The sequence below is a fragment of the Ambystoma mexicanum genome, chromosome 2q (genome assembly GCF_040938575.1).
Source record: "Ambystoma mexicanum isolate Mex_15411 chromosome 2q, UKY_AmexF1_1, whole genome shotgun sequence".
NCBI lineage: Eukaryota > Metazoa > Chordata > Amphibia > Caudata > Ambystomatidae > Ambystoma > Ambystoma mexicanum.
Window position 1 is genome coordinate 541,739,499 of NC_090924.1, and position 18,650 is coordinate 541,758,148.

General features: G+C 46.0%; 1 protein-coding gene across 2 annotated transcripts in view; it reads left to right on the forward strand.

Moving 5' to 3' along the window:
• The window catches only part of PLCD1 (phospholipase C delta 1), a 447,477-nt gene that overhangs the window by 240,358 nt on the left and 188,469 nt on the right, over nt 1-18,650 (forward strand). For both annotated transcript variants that reach the window (XM_069647688.1, XM_069647687.1), the window contains exon 3: nt 940-1,168. In XM_069647688.1, the coding sequence (XP_069503789.1) occupies nt 940-1,168 (229 nt within the window). The remainder of the gene's footprint in view (nt 1-939; nt 1,169-18,650) is intronic.

The window sequence follows — 18,650 nt, forward strand, 5'->3', positions numbered from 1 at the left end:
TCCCAACATGGGTATACGACTGGTTCCATTTTATAGAAGCAAATTAAACTGTTTAAGCTGGGGGGAGAGATCTTGGTTGTTACTTTAAGAGCTTGTTTTGTTTTCTGTTGCTTGGTAGATTCGTGTGTTTTCCACGTTTATGCTTCGTTATACAGTGTACTTATTTTACTAATTGTTCTTTACTAATTGTAATGTTCATGGCTGCTGCTCTTAGTGTGGTTAAAAGTGAGGTCATGGTGGATTGTGAATCTGGTATATAAACCTTTAGGCTGCTCCCAAACCATCATAGCTGCCATTCTAAAAAGCACTGACAAAACGAAGAGATCTAACTTTGCAAAATCAGCGGATACAATTTCAGTTTGTAAAGCCCCAGAGCACAATCGGTTCTTATCCTCTACATTTGAAAAACCAGGTCCAGTGGCATTGCTAATATTTGCTTGTTTTACGCACGCTGTGTCATGTTCTGCATGTACAGGTAAGGGAAAATTAGACTTGATTGCAGGTGCCGTTTGAAATATTTTTGCAAATTGTATATAAGTCGGCTTGTGGAGCGAAACCTTCATGTTGGCTCCTCTACTTGTGTTGAATGGCTGCCCTTTTAAAAATATATCGAGTTGTAATGTAACTCTTCAATTGAGTGGCAGGGTCTCTAATGCTTTAAATACAAAAGTGCTGTGGAAGTTACCTTGAATGTTTGGAACAATTTGTGTATATATTTTCTTAAAGAATAGTCATTAAAATTGGCATCACCACTAACCCATCTGCCATTTGAGTAAAGCAGTGCTTTTGTTTTTGTTCTTTCCACTAGATGCGGGGAATGTGGGGAGGAGGCTGGTTCCATGTACTTGGGGTCTTAATGGAAACCGGATTCTGTGTATCTCTTGCAGATAACGACGCTAGACCCACGCCCTAACTCGAGTCCCTTGTTTGTTTTAACAGTCTGCATTTGGGATATCCAGGATGTGCGGCCTGGTCACCAAACGGAAGGGATGCAGAAATTTGCCAAGGAGATCCCCGAAAGCCGCTGCTTTTCCATCGTCTTCAAAGGTCAGCGGAAAAACTTGGATCTCATCGCCAGTTCTGAAGAAGAGGCCGGCCGCTGGACCGACGGGCTGGCCAAAATCATCCAAAACTCCAGTTCAATGAGTCAGAAGCAGAGGACCAAACAGTATCCTTCAATTTCTGGATGGTTTGCTCCGTATTGCACAATGTTTGCAGATAAACAGCGGTTATACACACGATACATTTGCTATTCATCCAATTCGTTCTTTTAAGGGGGTCTGCATTGTGCAATGAGAAGAAATAATTGATTGGTGATAGATGGGTAGCTCTGCACAGGACTTAATTTATTTGTAGGTTATTTTAGGGCCGTTCATTATTGATTGAATGCAGGCTGAACTTTTTTATCTTTTAAACATTTCTTAAGGCAAACCAAACCTTCTATCACAAACTTATGCAATTTAGGTAAAGAGGTGTCAATCCATTTATCTGGATATTCCAGGGCCATCTATGATAACAGAAGTAATAAAATCATAAAAGGTATTTTTGTGCAAACATTGAGTAGGCTTTCGAATGGCATATACAGTGACATGAAGGTGTGGGTCATGGTGGTGACCCTGTTTTTCAGTACTGACATTTCCACCTTCATGCATTGCACATAACTGTCGTCAGTGTTTCGGCCTAGATGGTTTTTAGTGTCAGTGGCTGCTTCTGGATATTTATTTATATCAATGGATGCAGTGTTTGTAAATGTTGCTTCAATTCTTTACTCTGTTATTTTCCTAAAAGAGAGCAAGTGCCTTCAGAAAGGTCTCATTTTAGCAGGCGGTCTTCTTGAAATGGAAGTACATAACTCATATTATTTTGCGATGGGGTCATGTGGCAGATTCTGGAACGAGAAAGTCTCATGGATTCTGTATGCAAGTGAACGCTTTGGGAGCAGAGAGTAAACGTTTATTATTTGTGCATTTTTATAGAAAAAATGCATTGTAAATGGCAAGACTTATGCTTGTGCTGAGGGTTTGGAAACGTTTACCAGGTGGTACAAGAAACATTTAAACATTAAAAGGCGACTCATATTTCAGCTTTCCAAGTTCTATTAGTAGAGTTTCATACAGTAGCACTGAGTTGAGTAACAGTAGCGCTTCAGGAAGCATTTTTATAAAATCGTGACCTTCTTTAGTCTCTTAACAGGGGAGATTCAGAGGCTCTAGGCATTACATCTGTTTTTCTGCAGCCTTTGACACTGGCAATCACTCTCTCTCTCTCCTTCTAGAGCACCTCCAGGCCACCTTATGCAGTGAAAGCACAGCTCTTACTTGGATTGTGCCGTTTCTCTGTAACAGGAAATGTCTAGAGTGGTCTGGTCCTTTCCTTACAACTGCCACTCTGGACACCTGTGAATTTCCACATGGATTGGTTATTTTACCAGAGATGCTCAATACCTACCTCAATCTTCTGGCAGAACTCATCTGCCTCTTTTCTGCTGCATTTAGATGTATACAGACACACAAATTACCTTCAGTCTCAGCTGCTCTATTAATGATAAACCGCATATGTGCTCTTGCCACTTATGGGTACATGATTGGTTGATTTATTTATTTTTTATTTTATTTGCATTTTTAAAGCACTCACACAGCCCGGGGCATCGCGGCACTGTAACAGGAATATGTCTTAGTTGCGTATTTAGAACGCGCTTAATACCTAGAGATTTCTAAGCGCGGACCCAGAGATCGAAACCTGTGTTGCTTCATGTCATCTGGTTTCCAAGACGAGTACGGTTGCTGCTGAGCTATCCTCCCGTTGATTGGCAACTGCCTATGTCATAATTAATTGAAAACAGAAATCATCTGTTTTGGCTTCTCAACTCCACTTCGGCGTACTTTCCTCAAGGCCTTTTTCCTCGAAAGTACCCCTTGCTTTAACGGATTCTGCCGAGAACCTGGAAGTGATCTTTGACAGTGTGCGGAACTTCGCTTCTCAAATCCAGATCACCTTAAAGGTACCCAGCCTTTTTACTAATCCATTTTCACACCAAATTAATTTAAAATTGTTTTTCAGTAAAACGTAGCTGGTAGCTTTGAATGAGGCAATATTGGATGCAGCAGTTTGTGGATAGAGAAGGTGGAACAGGATGCCTTTTGCCACAAAAATAAATGGTAAAACATGTGCAGTACAAAAACATCACTGGATCCCGCCAAGAGATCCCATTTCCAGTGCCATGTTTGTAATACACCTTCCCTTTCCAGAATGTATCCAAAAGAGTGCAGATGACAACAGCCATGATGTTATCATGACTGGACTATTGCCACGGTCTGCTCCTGGGATTACCCAGATGTCTAACCCATCAGCTCCAGGTCACCAGAACAAGGCTGTGAGGTTGACTGTGCACCTCAAACCACAAGATCACCTCTCGCCAGCCCTGATCTACCACCACTGGCTCCCGGTGGTTGGCTGCCTGCATGAAGTGTTGTGAATGTATGTATGCATGTGAATTGTAGTTAGAAAAACAGAGATCGGCTGAGGGAAATCCGTCCCCCCCCCCTGCCTAGAAACGGTGGACTCAAGAAATGTGACACATTGCTGCTTTATTTAGTCCAAGCAGGGACAGGCACATGATTCCACAGCTCCAAATGTACTCTCAGATCATTACAGGCGGGCAGTGAGTTTTTAAGCTGCCATGACCTTGCAACCAAAAGATACATTCCTTGCTCTTAGGTGAAATGAGATTGGGTGAACAGTATAGGCATAATTACAGTATATAGGGGACAGATAATTTGATTGGTCTGGCTAGATCTGGTAGCTTCACCTGGCACCACCCCCAAGGCAGTGCAAGCCTTGTCAGTTTAGGAAGTTTACCAGCATGTGAGCAAATATGATGTGTGGGGAAGTTGAGCTCAGAGCACTGCCTGCTTCCCACTATTGTTTCAACCCTCTGAGTTCCCAGACCTTGAGCAAGGACACTCCATTCTCCATCTTCATGTTGTGTTGCATTTTTTCATCTTCTGTCTTCAATTTGATGGGAACAACTTTATCTGTCTGAATGGGCTTTGTTCCCCAGTTCCAGCTCATGTTTTCACGGACCGTAAAAATGATTTTCTCTGCTGGCACTTATGAGGGATTACAGCATTTTTGTCCTTGCAGGCGCTGCATCTTTTCAGCTGACTCGAGCCCTCTTCCTCAGTGTCCTTGGTAGGGCTGGACATGCTGCCAGGCCTGTTTTGCATCTCTCAGAAAAGTCAGTGTATCAGGCCTCTGCCCTGTGTTTTGAGCTTTCCCAATTCTTTTCAATGCAGCTGTAGCTTCGATTTTGCTGATAATCGCTTTATCGGTGTGAGCATGCAGTTCATGTGTGTTGTGTTGCACCTGGCTAATGTCTCTGCGGGTGTATTCATCCATGTCGGCATTTCATGATTACTTTGGTGATGTCATCCGGGTATGGACTGCGGGGCTGCTTCACTGGGTGGCATCCGTCATCTTGGGGGTATGCTGGGGGAGGGTTTGAGTCCCCCTCAACATATGGGATTTATAAAGCACAAACCTGCCTGGGAACCAACAGAGTGTTGTAATGAGGGGTCCACCCAGGAGGTTACAAGTAAGACTGCAGGTGTAGCAGAGGGGCTCAGATAGATAATGGGAGCATGGGGGGACACTCCAGAGGGGAAGGAATAGGGTTTGTGAGACTCCCGACGGCGTTCTCACAAGTAGTCCCCTGGGACCCTGTGCTCAGGTAGACAGGAAGGGCCATCGCTCTTGGATCCCCACCCTGGGGGCGGACAAGCGTGGGAGGATCACCTGAGCAGGAGGTCCTTGGAAACTGCGGGTAAAACATCCAAAGACGATACACAGCATGCCAACAGGATGATGAGTGAGGAAGTCCCGTAAACTCTTATGGGCTATGTTGGTTCCATCATCCATGATGCAGGCCTCATTAACCTCGATCCAAGAGAGGACAAGAAAGGGTTTTATTATGAGAAACTAAGTGAGGAAAAAAAGATCCAATAAGACAAAGACAATGGTCTTAAGGGAAATATCCATTCAACTTCCGCTACTCTAGATAACGGGGAACACTATAAAGTCCTATGCTTGCATGCCAGTATGTCAGGGGAAAACCGGCACCTAGAGAGGGAAAGATATCCCTTTAAATACAACCAAGGCTAGAGGGTTTTCCTAAACCCCATGCCAGTCACCTACTAATGTTTCCCTTAATAAATCTAAACTACAGTCACATTTCATCTCCCCCTCCCCAGTTCCAATAAGTACTGTGACAAAGAAGAGGCGACCAGGAGCAATGAGGATTACCCATAGAAACAACATAGGAAAGCAAAGTGAGGCCTACCATGTAACACCTTTGAATTGTCCCACTAATAGAGTCCTGCAAGGTCAGGCGCTTTATTTTCACTATTCACATCTGACTCCACTTGACTCTTTAAACCAGTATGAAAGGTGTGGTTCTGCCAATGAGTATGAGCGAGCTGGGGATGCTGACTGGCCCAGAGGAACCAAGGAGCAGGGAGCTGAAGGAAGAGAAGACTGGAGGATCGGGAGGTGAACAACGTGCCAAGACTCTGGCCCGGTGTTCGAGAGGTGCTGCAGCATGGCTGGGGAGCCATGTCTCCAGGGAGCCGGATCGAGGCAGCCTGTATCCTGCTGGTGGGGTTCAGGGAAATGCTCATTCCCTTGGACATGTGCCTCTCCCAGGGGTATCTGAGGGGAAGGTGGAGAGACCCTGTCCTCAACCCAATGCATCTAGGAGAGACCACTCGCCAGGGCAACACTTCACAGTGAGTTTCAAACAAGTAAGCGAGAGAAACTCTGGAGCGTGCATCTAGCTGGAGCAGGAAGGGAGAAGGACAGATTTTGCAAAGCAGCACAAAGCAAAAAGCAAGAGAGAAAGCAGAAAGTGAATGGAAAGCGAGAGAAAGACGCTAATAGAGCGGAAAGAAAACAAAAGGCTTGAAAGTGAATAAGAAGGGTGCGAGTGAATAGAAAGTAAAGGAAAGGTGCAAGTGAGCACCGAAGAGCGAATTAAGCGTGCAGAAGGCACGATAAGGAAAAGGACAGGTGCAAGGGCGCACAAAAATAAAAAAGGTAAATGTGAAAGAGACACGGGAGCAAGAGGCATGATAAGGAAAGAGACAGGTGCACACAAGTAAGGAAATAAATGTGCAAGAGGCATAGTGGAGAGAAAGTGAATCAAAGGAAGGTGCCAGGTGCACGACAAGGTGAACAAAGAGCCAAAGAAGGTGCAAGTGGGCACAGTGAAGTGAAGGATAACAAAAGGAAGCACCTGAAGATGGAAGGATAGAAGAAAAGCAAAAACAGGGAATACAGAGAGGCGCCAAAGATCGGAGTGCTCATGCTTAGGAGGAGCAAAGAGCCTAGCGTTTTCGAAAGTCTCTGATTCTTCTACCCCATGAGAGGATTGTATGTGAAAGAAACTATCTATAAGAGAAAGGTACATCCTGACAAGCTGAACTTGAGCGGCATACACTTAGGGAAGGGAACCCTGAGAAGCACTGGCATAAGAGGGGCCCCCGCAGTCCCTGCGGTGCGGGGGTCCCCGCCAGCACATGTCCTCGGAGGGGCTCCCACTTGTCGAAAAAAAAAAAAGAAAAATATTTTTTTCACAAAAAAAAGTTTTTCTTTTTGAATTCACTCTGCGTTCATAAAGAAATTATTTCTGTAACGGACATTATTTCTTTATGAAGGCAGAGTGACTACAAAAAGAAGCTTTCAGAGTGCTGCGCCCTGCCCATGGCATGGAAGACCCTAGGCTTGAGACCTCCATGTCATGGGGTTGGGGGAGCCATATGACTTAAAAAATAAACAGTTTATGGTTCGGTCCTTAACGGAAATAATTTCTTTATGAAGCCAGAGTGACTTCAAAAAGAAACGATGGGCCTCATTACGGGTTTGGCGGTAACCGTGCATGTGCTGCCAGGAGGTTGCTGCCGGACCCGTAATGATTTACCAGTGCCCGATTTCCCGGTAACACCGGGGATAACAACCCCAGCGGTCTGTGAAGTCAGGAGCCGGCAAATGCTAAATCCCCATTTCCATAAAGTCCTATCGGACTCTATGGGAATGGGTACCACAGAAGCACCGGCACCGTTAATACCTTCTGGGCAGGACGGCAACTGCCCGCAGAGCTGTAATGTGCCATACCAGAAACAACGGTGCCGGTAAGCTTACCGGCACCTTTGTTTCCAGTCCGGCATAGTTGTAATGAGGCCCAGTTTATTTTTGAAGTGCTAGGGCTCCCCTCAACCCCATGACGTGTGCGAGTGTATGTTGAAAGGCTGCACACTTAAATGTATAGATGGCTGCCTGTGTGAGTGTATGGTGAAGGGGTGCACACTTTAATGTACAGGTCGCTGCCTGGGTGTGCCTGTATGGTGAAAGGGTGCACCCTTAAATGTATGGATGGCTGTGTGTGTGTGTGTGTATGGTGAATGGTGTGTGTGCTTGCGTTCAGGGCGCAACAAAACCTGCATTTCGGGGGCTAAACCTTCAAATGTTGGGAGAGGCGCTAACTTCATGGGCCGTGGGGGAGGGGCAAACTTATTTTTTGGGGCATCTAATTTCTTTACGCATTTTAATGAGACTATTCTAGTGCAGCTTCAATGTTACAAGCAGTTAACTCTCTCCTTTAAGGTTGAAAGCACCCACTTATGGACTGCTGTGATAATGAGTGATCTCCTGTTCCCTCTCTACCCTTCCAATCACTTGGCATGCAAGTACTAAACCCACATCACAATTTCAATTGCCTAAAAAATGTGGCATTTGAATGCAGGTACTAACAGTGAAATGCTTTGTTAGTAATTGCTGGGTTCTTGTTAACACTGAAACCCAGGTGCCGTTTAACATCTGTGTCCTGTTGTCTGGCAACTGCTCTGAAGGTCAGCCAGGTCGAGTCAACATAGCCCAACATTTCAGGGGTGGGGGAGTGCTGAATCCCTGTCAACTCAATGGTGTTGCACCAATACTTGTGTTTAATGCCTGGATTACTTATTGGTAATCTTCATTACGCCTAGCCCTATTCTTCCTCGTCCCAGTGTGTATGAGGCAGTACTTGTGTATAAGGCACTCTGCCTCATGCACAAGTACTCGGATGAGGTAGAGGTACATGGAGGTAATGCCAGACTTCGCTACCTGTAATCTTCATCACTCCTAGTCCCACTCTTCTTCATCCCAGTACTTACCTCTGAGGCAAGGAGCCTCAACCGTAAGCTCTGGGGCAAGGAAGAGGGACGTGGAGGTAATTCCGGGCCAAGGAGCTGATTTTGGAGGTGTGGGTGTTAGGGAGAGGGGATGTGTGGGGGGGCAGGATTGTACGACAGATCATAATGGCTGTCCATGTCCAGGCTAAGCAGGCCTGATATGTGGTATTAGTGGCTAGAGAGGCATTTTGGTGCAGCCAGTCTAGTCATTCCTCAGTTTGGTATGACATTTTTTTTACCTGGGCATTTCTTATAAAGCAGTCCTGCTAAGTGAATTACCTGGCTAGACTGCCATTTGGGTGCTGCCAGTCTAGCTGTTTCTTACTGCGGCTTTGTATATTTTTCTGGGCCTCTGTGATCAAATGATATGATGCAAGTCATTTATAACGCGCCTGCACACAAATGTTTCTAGGCGCGACAAGATAAGGAAGGGGAAGACAAAGGTTAACAAAACAAACAAACTTACAAGTCCTTGTGTCAGTCAGATCGCGCAAGTGCAGAGAAGAGGGAAGGGGAGGAGTGCCGGGGGGCAGGGGAAGGGGGAAGTGCAAGGGAGAGGGGAGGGAAAAACAGGGCAGCAATTCTCTGAGTAAGTGCAGCCAGGGCAACGCGGCTCCGGGTAGTGCAAGGAGAACAAGGGACTGTAGGGTTACAGTTACAGCCCCTAAATGCGTGATAGGCCCAGAGGCAGTGCAAGGGTGACTGATCAAGAAAGAGTCTGGACTTAGTGAGACTCTGAGGGTAGCCAAGCAACCAGTCGGTACAGCAGACAGATAGGTCAGATAGGTCATCAGGTGAGGGAGAGAGAGAAAGCAGAGGAGAAGGGGACAGTTTCGAGCTGCTTCCATAACCTCAGGTGGTCCAGCTCAAGTTTGAGAGGGGCAGGGAGGTTATTCCAGAGGGAGGCACCTGCAGAGGAGAGAGATATCTATCCCCCACTCTCTGGAAGCGTCCAACCTACAGAGAGTTTTAGGTAGCTGAGCGAAGGGCTCGAGAAGGAAGATATTTTGGCAGAGAGCGCTAGATGTAGTGCAGGCCCCGGGCCCAGAAAGCCTTGTGGACAATGCAAAGGGTCTTGAACTTGATACTTGCAGCAACTGGGAGCCAGTGGAGAGATTTCAGGGCTGGAGAGATATGATCCCTGGGCTTGAGGCCAAGGATAAGTCTTGCAGTCCTGTTCTGGATGAGTTGCAGAGGTTGGGGAGTAGAGGAAGGCAGATTGAGAAAGAGGCTGTTGCAGTAGTCCAGCCTAGAGAGAACCAGGGCTCTGGAGAAAGTGAGCTTCTGGGGGAAAGTGAGAAAGGGAAGAGTCCCCTTGAGGAAGAGCAGCTGGTAGTGGGACTTCTTGGCGACATCCGAGATGTGAGGAGAGAAAGAGAGAGTGGAGTCAAAGATGACACCAGGGTTGTTTGCCTCACAGGAAGGCGAAGGAAGAGGGCCCAAGGCGGGCGGCCAGAGTGAGAGAGGGACAGCAGGGGCAGGAGTCCAAATGAGAAGGATCTCCACCTTACTGACATTAAGGCAGAGATTGTTGGAGGCACACCAATCCTGAATCACGGATAGACAGTCGGGAATGCGCGAGAGAGGAGAGGAGTCTGATTGGAGCCTGAAGGAAAACAGAGTGTCATGCGCATAACACTGAAAGTTAGAGTAGAATGTAGAGATCAGGTGGGCCGAAGGGGCCACGTAGAGGTTGAAAAACCAGAGTGAGAGGATAGAGCGGAGAGAAAGGGACCAAGTTGGACCTGGGAGAGGCAGTCCAAGAGGAAGGAGGTCAGTCACTCAAGGGCCTGATCCGTGATCTGATCTGATATGGCATTTATAATGCGCCTATACACAGGTGTTTCAAGGCGCAACGAGGCAAGGGAGGGGAACAGAGGGAAGACCTACAACGATCCTACTAGGCCAGGTGTCATTCAGATCACGCAAGTGCATGGGAAGGGGAGGGGGGAGAAGTGCAGTGTGGGAAGGGGGAGACGACAGTGCAGTACAAGTGATAAAAAATAATAACAATAGGTAAAGTACGGTCAGCAGGTGGCAAGTGCAAGTGCAAGGGTAAGTGCAGACAACAGGTGTAAGTGCTGGTAGTGGGACTGTAGGGTTGCAGAAACAGTCCCCAAGTGCGGGGTTGCCAGGAGGGCAGTGCAGGAGTATGACTGGCAGGGGAGGGGACCTGGGCTCGAGATCAGACTGCGGCCTGGCAACTGGTGCAAAGTCAGTGTCAGCCAGGAAGTCAGCAAGGGAGAGGAGGAGAAAAAGCAGAAGCAAAGAGAACATTTTTGAGGTGCTTCCGGAACCAAAGATGATTCTCCTCAAGTTTTAGGGAGGCAGGGAGGCTGTTCCAGAGGGAGGCCCCAGCTGAAGAAAGAGATCTACCACCAACTTGTTGCTTGGAGAAGCGACTCACCCTGAGGGAGTTTGAGGCAGATGAGCGAAGAGCTCGAGAAGGAAGATATTTAGGAAGAGGGAATTGAAGGTATTGAGGCTCCTGTCTCCAGAAGGCCATGTGGACGATGCAGAGGGTTTTGAACTTAATCCTCGTGTATAGGAGGGCGGTGTTACCACTGACGGGCCCATAGGTCAGTGCACACCCTCTAGTACGTGTAAGACAAGATAGCTGCACCATGTGAGGAATGGGGGTGCAGGATTCACTTACTCTGACACGACTCAATAATGAGGACAGGGAAACAATTGGAAATCAGCAGCATTGCGATCACCTGTCTCGTGTCATCTTCCTCGAACGGCATTCAAACAGCAATAGTTATAGTCTAAACTCATCATCACTGACGTCTAACTCTACGAATTCGTCATGCAATATAATTGGTTAGGAAAGGTAACTTAAGTATAGGTGCTATATCTGTATATGGTAACAGAGCATGCAGATTGGGTAACTCTTATCGGGTGGGCATCTACGCCCATCCCTCTACTCCACACGTGATTGATGTCACTACAAGTACGACGTCCCATTAATTATAGTGTCTATAGGACCCTAGATTACATGGTCCATTGAGATTGGGCAGGTTACACCCCTAAACATAAATCTCCACTTTAATTAGCATCATGCAGAGTGGACACCCAGGTGCCTAGTGCCCCAGGATTCACCCTGCCTCCTTTCCCTCAATCAGTATTTTAGGGCTATGTGTCAATTAGTTGGCTGAGGATGGCCTCGAAACTGTAGTCTCTTATCTGGAGAAGTTATGGCATCCTTGGGTTCTATATGACATCAGGCGATGGTACCTCTTCGCGCCTGGCTGGTCATGTGTCTGTTCACTGTGAATCTACTTCAGTTTCCAGCTTTTAGTGTATTTAATTCTCCTGCGGCCCCGCCACCTGCCTGGGCCTCCTTATCTTGACCTTCATGGGGCAGGTTGATATGCTCTCATGTTTCGATTCTTCTTAGCTGACGCTCCCCTCCCTTCCTTAGGTTGACCTCGATTTCCCAGGCCTCAGCTGCTTCTTTGTTGAGTTTCGATTCCGCTCCTTCTCCTGGCTTTGGCTGAGATATGAAACCTGGCCTGTTAGGCCTCTGGCCGCCTGGGCATACTTCTGCTTTTACAAAATGGAGTCGCACTTGTATAGCCTTATTGAGGTAGATATATGGTTGACGCTTGCTGCCCTATTCTTCTACTGAGCATTGCAAGCAGTATCGTTTTCTTAGCTTCTTGCGTTCAAAGCCTATTTACACATGTTAGCTGGTTAGATTATTCCATCTTGTTTCACAGCAATGTTTCCTTTACGTTTCAGCATTGTTTCTTCTTTCGTGTCTCTTGTATCAATATTCATGGCTGCTCACACTGGCGTGTTGACATTGGTTCTTGTTTTCGTACATTTGTGAGTCTGTCCGGGCCATCGTGTCATTACCATTTGCCTTCCATTAGGGCTCTTTGGGTCTCCTCGTGGACAGTCTGTAGATACTCTTCATTTCGTATCAGCTGCTGGTATGGTTGTCTGATAGGGTACCATGCTGCCCAGGGCTGTCTGGTTATGGGCGCTTCAACAGGTATGGCTCTTCTGATGTACACCGGGCATAGTCACAGTGCAGCTCTCTGTTGGTTCATCTGCTCCTCATACGTCACATATCTTGGCGAGTACGTTCCTGGTACCTCGAAATGAGGGGCAGGGGTGCAGGCCATGTCTGGGACCTCCTCTACACTCTCATCCACAGGGAGCCAGTGTAGAGATTTCAGTCCTGGAGACATACGATCCCTGGGCTTGAGTACAAGTCTTGCAGTCCTGTTCTGGATAAGTTGCAGAGAGTAGAAGCAGGCAGATTTAGAAAGAGGCTGTTGCAGTAGTCCAGCCTAGAGAGATGCCCAGGTTCTCATGGAGTCGACTGATCAGGATGACATGGTTGACCGTGTCGAAAGCAGAGGAAAGATCAAGGAGGATGAGTACAGAAGGAATGCTGGAATCAAGGTTAGAGAGCAGATCTTCACAGGTGTTCAGGACAGCAGTTTCCGTGCCTCTGGAATATCTGAAGCCAGACTTATGGTCATGGAGACAACCAACAGATTCTGTGTGGAGAGTAAGCTGGGAGATGGCCATCTTTTCCAACAGTTTGCCCAGGAAAGGGGTGATGGAGATTGGGTGATAGTTTGCTGAGCAGGCAGGATCGGCAGACGGCTTCTTGAGGGTTGGGTGCATAAGGGAGTGCTTGACGGGAGAGGGGAACGTTCCAGTGGCGAAAGAGTGATTACAGCAATCGGTCAACGCTGGAGCGAGGATGTCCATATGGTTCTTGATGGTTCTGGTGGAGCAGGAGAGCACTTGTTTGGATGACACTTTCATAGATCAGACTTGTCTAGAAACCTTGTCAGGTGTTGTCGGAGAGAAAGAGGAGAAGGGAGGAAGAGAGGTAGAGATGGCCAAAGGGTGGCCGAGAGAGGAAGAGGCGGAGGAAGAGGAGATGGAGGACAGGATGTCCTGAGAGCCATACAGAGTGCCTGGGAGGCAACAGGAGAGGAAAACATGCAACAGGATTGACCAGTTCTTTTCAGATTTTAAAGAGTTTGGCCGTGTTGTTAGAGGCCACCGAGACACGGGCTTGAATTTGTGTTCTCTTCTTGATGAGTGTTATTGCTTTGACTGGCATTTTGGTGCAACCAGTCTAGATATGTCTAAATGTGGCCTGGCATGCTTTACTATATTATTACGTGTCTACACTGGTCTACATTGTGCAGCCAGTTGGACATGTTTTCATTGTGGCATGGCAATTTTAATAGCAAAGCATTAATGTTCCTGTGCACTGTTGGTGACTTGCATCTATTGGATTGGTGTTAGCCTACAAAACAATTGCAAACACTCTGGCTTTTTAGCCAATTTTTCCCAGAAAGTGTGCTGTATATTATATTAAAACACATATTTATATCTTTCTCCTAGTGCAGTGTGCGGCATATCCCTTCACCACCACATTCGTGTGTATTGCGCAAGTGTGATAATCTAAGTCGGCCCAGAATGTGGAACGACCCCTGATTTGTTGCTGAGTTGGGGGGGGGGCTTAGCATGGCTCGCAGGGGGGCCCCCACATTTTGTGTTACGCCACTGCTGAGAAGCCTAAGAAGAATTGTGTTTTATATTTTCTTTTGTGTTGAACTTCATAATGAGGGGGCCCAGGCTTGGGGAGGGGAACCCTAAGAGGCCCACTAAAGACATTGTTCAACTTTGTGAAGAAAGGTAAAGACTTGGGGAAGGAAACCCTGAGGTGCCTAACGGGAACTGCGTCTTTTTGTTTGGAACCAGAAATATCAAAGCTTGGCGAAGGGAACCCCAAGAGACCCAGAGACATTGTGAACTCCATTGACTTGCTGCAAGAGCCCTACGTGGAAGGTTCCAAGGGCAACCCTGAACTAAACTACTGCTATGACTACCTGAATCCCGCTGTGGTTTACATTTCTTTTGGAGTCCCCATTTTTTCTTCAATAAGACTTCCTACAACATTTTGTCAGAGAGTCAAGGCAAGCATACGTTTAGACAGACAGATTTTGGTTTTGGACTTTCAGACTTCGACGGCCCTTAGAAACATCAGTTGAGGGAACAATCCCATTAGAGTTAGGGACAGCTAGGTATTACACCAACCCCAGAACTTTATTAAATAAAGGTGTTATTACCTTTGAGTCTGTGTCTCTCTTGATACCATGCCTGTCTCACAGGTTGCATTGAGCAATCGGCGATTTATTTTTTTAGATGTTCTTTAAAGATTAGGGTCTTCAGGTGCATCACTAAAATTACACTGACTTAGTTAACAATGTTTTTGAATTTAGCCATTTCAGAATTGTATGGTTTGCCATATGCTGCGTTGAATTTAAGCACACCAGAACAGTAATCCCGCTGCGTCTGAATTTAGCCACACTAGAACTGTACTGTTTTTAGTTATTTCCATTTGGTTTAGACACACCAGGACCAAAGAAATCACAAGACAATACATAACGAATAGCTGACAATAAAACTACTCAACACCCACAGATCACCCAAAACCGTCTAACCATGCCCCCTTCTTTACACCCCTCACATGCCACGCATGTACAGAGGGCTAGGGAAACATCCCACCAAAAAATCTCAAACCGCACACCCCTCCTATGAGCATACTACAAACCCAATACCTTCAGACAAAAACAACTCAGACACTGGATGCTACCCTTACAAACACAAGCCCCAGTGCACATAACAAAGCACATCTAGAAAGCTTACATGCACAGACACCAGTTTCTCCTGGTTCTGCACACATCAACAGATGAGCACAAACTCTATCGTATCCCTGTCTCCCTCACTAACCAACCCAAACCACTTTTCTTACAGAGCCACATGAGTGCCCCGGTCTCCTAGCACTTACCTTACTTCTGGGTCTACCACTCGTGACATGCACTCGTTTCTAGTACACTTGTCCTGATCCCGTGCCCTTCTTTCACTTATTGAGAATGCTTCAAATCCCCATGGAAGATCAATTATCTGTACCTGTTTACCTTTCCTTGGAAACAATGTGAAGTTGCTGCGACTGCTATTGGTGTGATCAAATTGCCAATAGATAGATAAATAAAATATTTGTAACTCTAACAGGCAGGTATGTAGGGTAGGGTTTACCATCTGGCTTAAAAACCCCTTGTTTGCACTAAGTAAGACTTTTTGGGGGAATATGTATTGTTTAAATGTAATTACCACCCGGTGAGACGGTGCCATCCAATCACAATGCAAACACTAATCAGCAAACCACACACAAACCTAAGCTAGCTGTCCCTAACCTACTCACTCCGATCCATGCCATAGCCAAAATTGAGATACCTTTCCTTAAAGGAACACTCATAAAGGCCAGATCTTTGGTTGCCCACCGAACGGACATTTCTGACCTAATACTAGAAGGTAATTTGGACTTCCTTGCTATAACGGAATCCTGTTTACATGACGCGGCAGGACCTGCGCTTATGCTAGCTATCCCCGACAGATATACAATATCTAGACAAGACAGAGATGCAACTCGAGGCGGAGGCATCACCATCATATCTAGACCTAGCCTCTTCCTGAGACAAGACCCCCCTACAAATCACTCAATCATGTGAAGTCCTCACTGCTAAACTCCCCCTAACTAATTCCCAATCACTTACTATCCGCTTAATCTATAGACCACCTGGTCCACTTGGGACATTTGAGGAGGATATTTACAGCCTTCTATCTAATAATCTTAAAACAACTACCCAAGTGCTATTACTAGGTGACTTCAATTTAGGATTTAATGATCCAGTGGATAAGCATGAACTCAAATTAGCTAACATCCTCTTAGAATTAGGCCTGTCACAAAAAATCAATGAACCTACGCACAATAAAGGGAGAACTTTAGACTGGGTAGCCGATTACAATTGTACTGCCACTATCACCTACATCACACCGCCACTGTGGACAGACCATTCCCTTGTGTCTTTTACATTATCAACTATTAGACCACCTCCGATGGCCCTACCTCCTGCCCCACAGTGGACAAAGTGATTCCTGCCATTCTCCCTACCTTAAACTCACTAGCTGATAACTTAGATCCCGGTACTTTGGTCCAAGAATATAACAAAATTATGCTTACCACACTAGACAAAATTGCTCCACTCAAACTTAGACCTAGTAAACCTAAATCTCACCTAAGCAAGTGGTTCACGAGACTACTCCCTTCTGTCAGGATTAGTCAGGCGAGTACAAAGGCAGCGAATATGGCAAGGGAAATGTGCACTAAATCACACAGTGAATAGCTGCGAATTAAACTACGTGCACACAGGAACAACGACTCATGTATGCTAGAACCCAGGAGTGCAAATAGAGTGTGACAACAAAACCAATATATGAAAAGGGATGTGGGGTAAGCACCTGACCGCGAGGAAAGTCGGCAAGCGCCTTACCCCCAATTGCTGTTACAGGTACTGACAGCGCTAAACCCACGTGGAGGGCAAGCAATGACAGGATCTGTGAACTAACACTCTTGATGGTATTAAATAAGGGAAGTAAAGAACAGTACTCACGAGGACGAGATAAACCTCTTGAATGTCAGCTAGCCCACGAATCCTGTTGATGAAACTGGGACCCAGAAAGGCTATAACAGCAATGGGAGGAAAACTAAATACCTAAGTTGGAATAGTGATTACAAATTAGTGAGGAAAACATAAGCATTCACACAGGAGCTAGCTACAACCGCACACCACACCTAATAATCAAATGGGAAATAAATGCAGAAGTGCAATGGAAAACATGGAATGGATCCCAATAGAAAGTAAGGATCAGGAGCAGGGAAAAACGAAATAACCAATGCAAACTTCCCCCTACCCCTCCAAGGAAAAGACAGGAAGCTAATCTAAGAGGAAGGCTAAGGCATACGGGTTTACAGCAGCAAAGGACAGAGTCAAAGAAATATAGAACACAGACAAACTGGGCTGCATCTAAAAGGGGAAAGCACTGAGAAATGCTGCCTGCAAACAGAGGAAGACAAAAAGGGAATCAAGGGAGCAGAAATCAATTAGCGCATGAATCTGAAATCCAGGGCGGAGGAACAAGAAAACAGGAACTAGGAACTAGGTACAAAAGCTAAGATCATGGAAAAAAGGGACTAGTCACAACAGGAAACACTGCAACGATGACCAGCACTGGACTGAAGTAAGACTGAGGCTTTTAAAGCTGCTTAACGAGCACACGCCTCAGGTGTGCTTATTGCTGCACCTGCAGCCACAGGTGTTGCCTATCCTCCACCCAACCTTGTCCTGCAAGGGTGGAGGTGAAGCAGTGGACCAGGCATTCTGGGAAGCATAGTCATTTGGTTAAAGAAGCATGCTGGCTGCCAAAAACCTGGAATGGATCCGGAAGGGAAGTAGCTTGGAAAATAGGGATTTAGCGCTCCCAATTCATCACAGCACTGTAGCATAAGGTTCGGAGGAAAAGTCCAGTAGGGAATAAACCCCAAATCATGCCCCCAAGTGGTGGGAACGGGAGCGAAGGGAGCTAGTCGTGACACCTTCTAATGATAACAAAGCTAAGTTAACCAAAATATCTTCGCAATATAAAAATGAAATCTGCATAGCAAACGAAACTCCTACAACGAACGCATTGCCAAAGCAAACTCTAGTATGAATGAATTATTCACCATACTAAAAGAACTAGAGTCTCCGATCCCTACACCCTACACCCGACACCTGCATCAAAAGTAAGACATGGTGTTCAGATATTCAACATGCACTATCTAATAAAATTGCTACTCTTCAAAATAAAATTGCCCAAAAAAAAGAGTCTCAGAAGTTACCACCACAATTAAATAACCTCCCCCTTTCCAGCGAACTACCTTCTGAACAGACTGCCAGATTCCACTTTACTAAAACCTCCATATTAGAGGTAGAAATTCATCTTATCTCTCAAGCCGTCCAATTGTAAAGGTGATCTTTGCCCAGCCCAGATTATAAAGGATGTGGCTAGAGATCTTGCACCTTTCATTTCTAAACTAATCCATGCCTCATTCGCATCTGGCACTATTCCCTCTAATTTAAAACAATCTTGGGTACTCCCACTCCTAAAGAAGCAATCTTTAGACCCACTTATTCCTACTAACTACCGTCCCATCACAACTGTACCATTCTTACTCAAAATACTTGACAAGGTCGCTTATACCCAGATCCAAAAATATTTAGAACTACATAAGCTCCATCTGGAGCAAGACCATCTGGTTTTCGCCCTTTACACCAGACGGAAACTGCCCTCATCAACTTAAAAACACAGGTTGATGAGTTAAGAGATAAAGGTAAAACAGCATTCCTCTTACTTTTGGATCTATCAGCGACATTCGACCTAGTGGACCACAAGGTCCTCTGTAATCACCTTGACTCAGCAGCTCACTTTTCTACATAGGCCATTAGATGGATAGAATAATTCTTGAGCAATAGAACTATGAGGGTCTTCTCCCCATCGGCAGCTGCG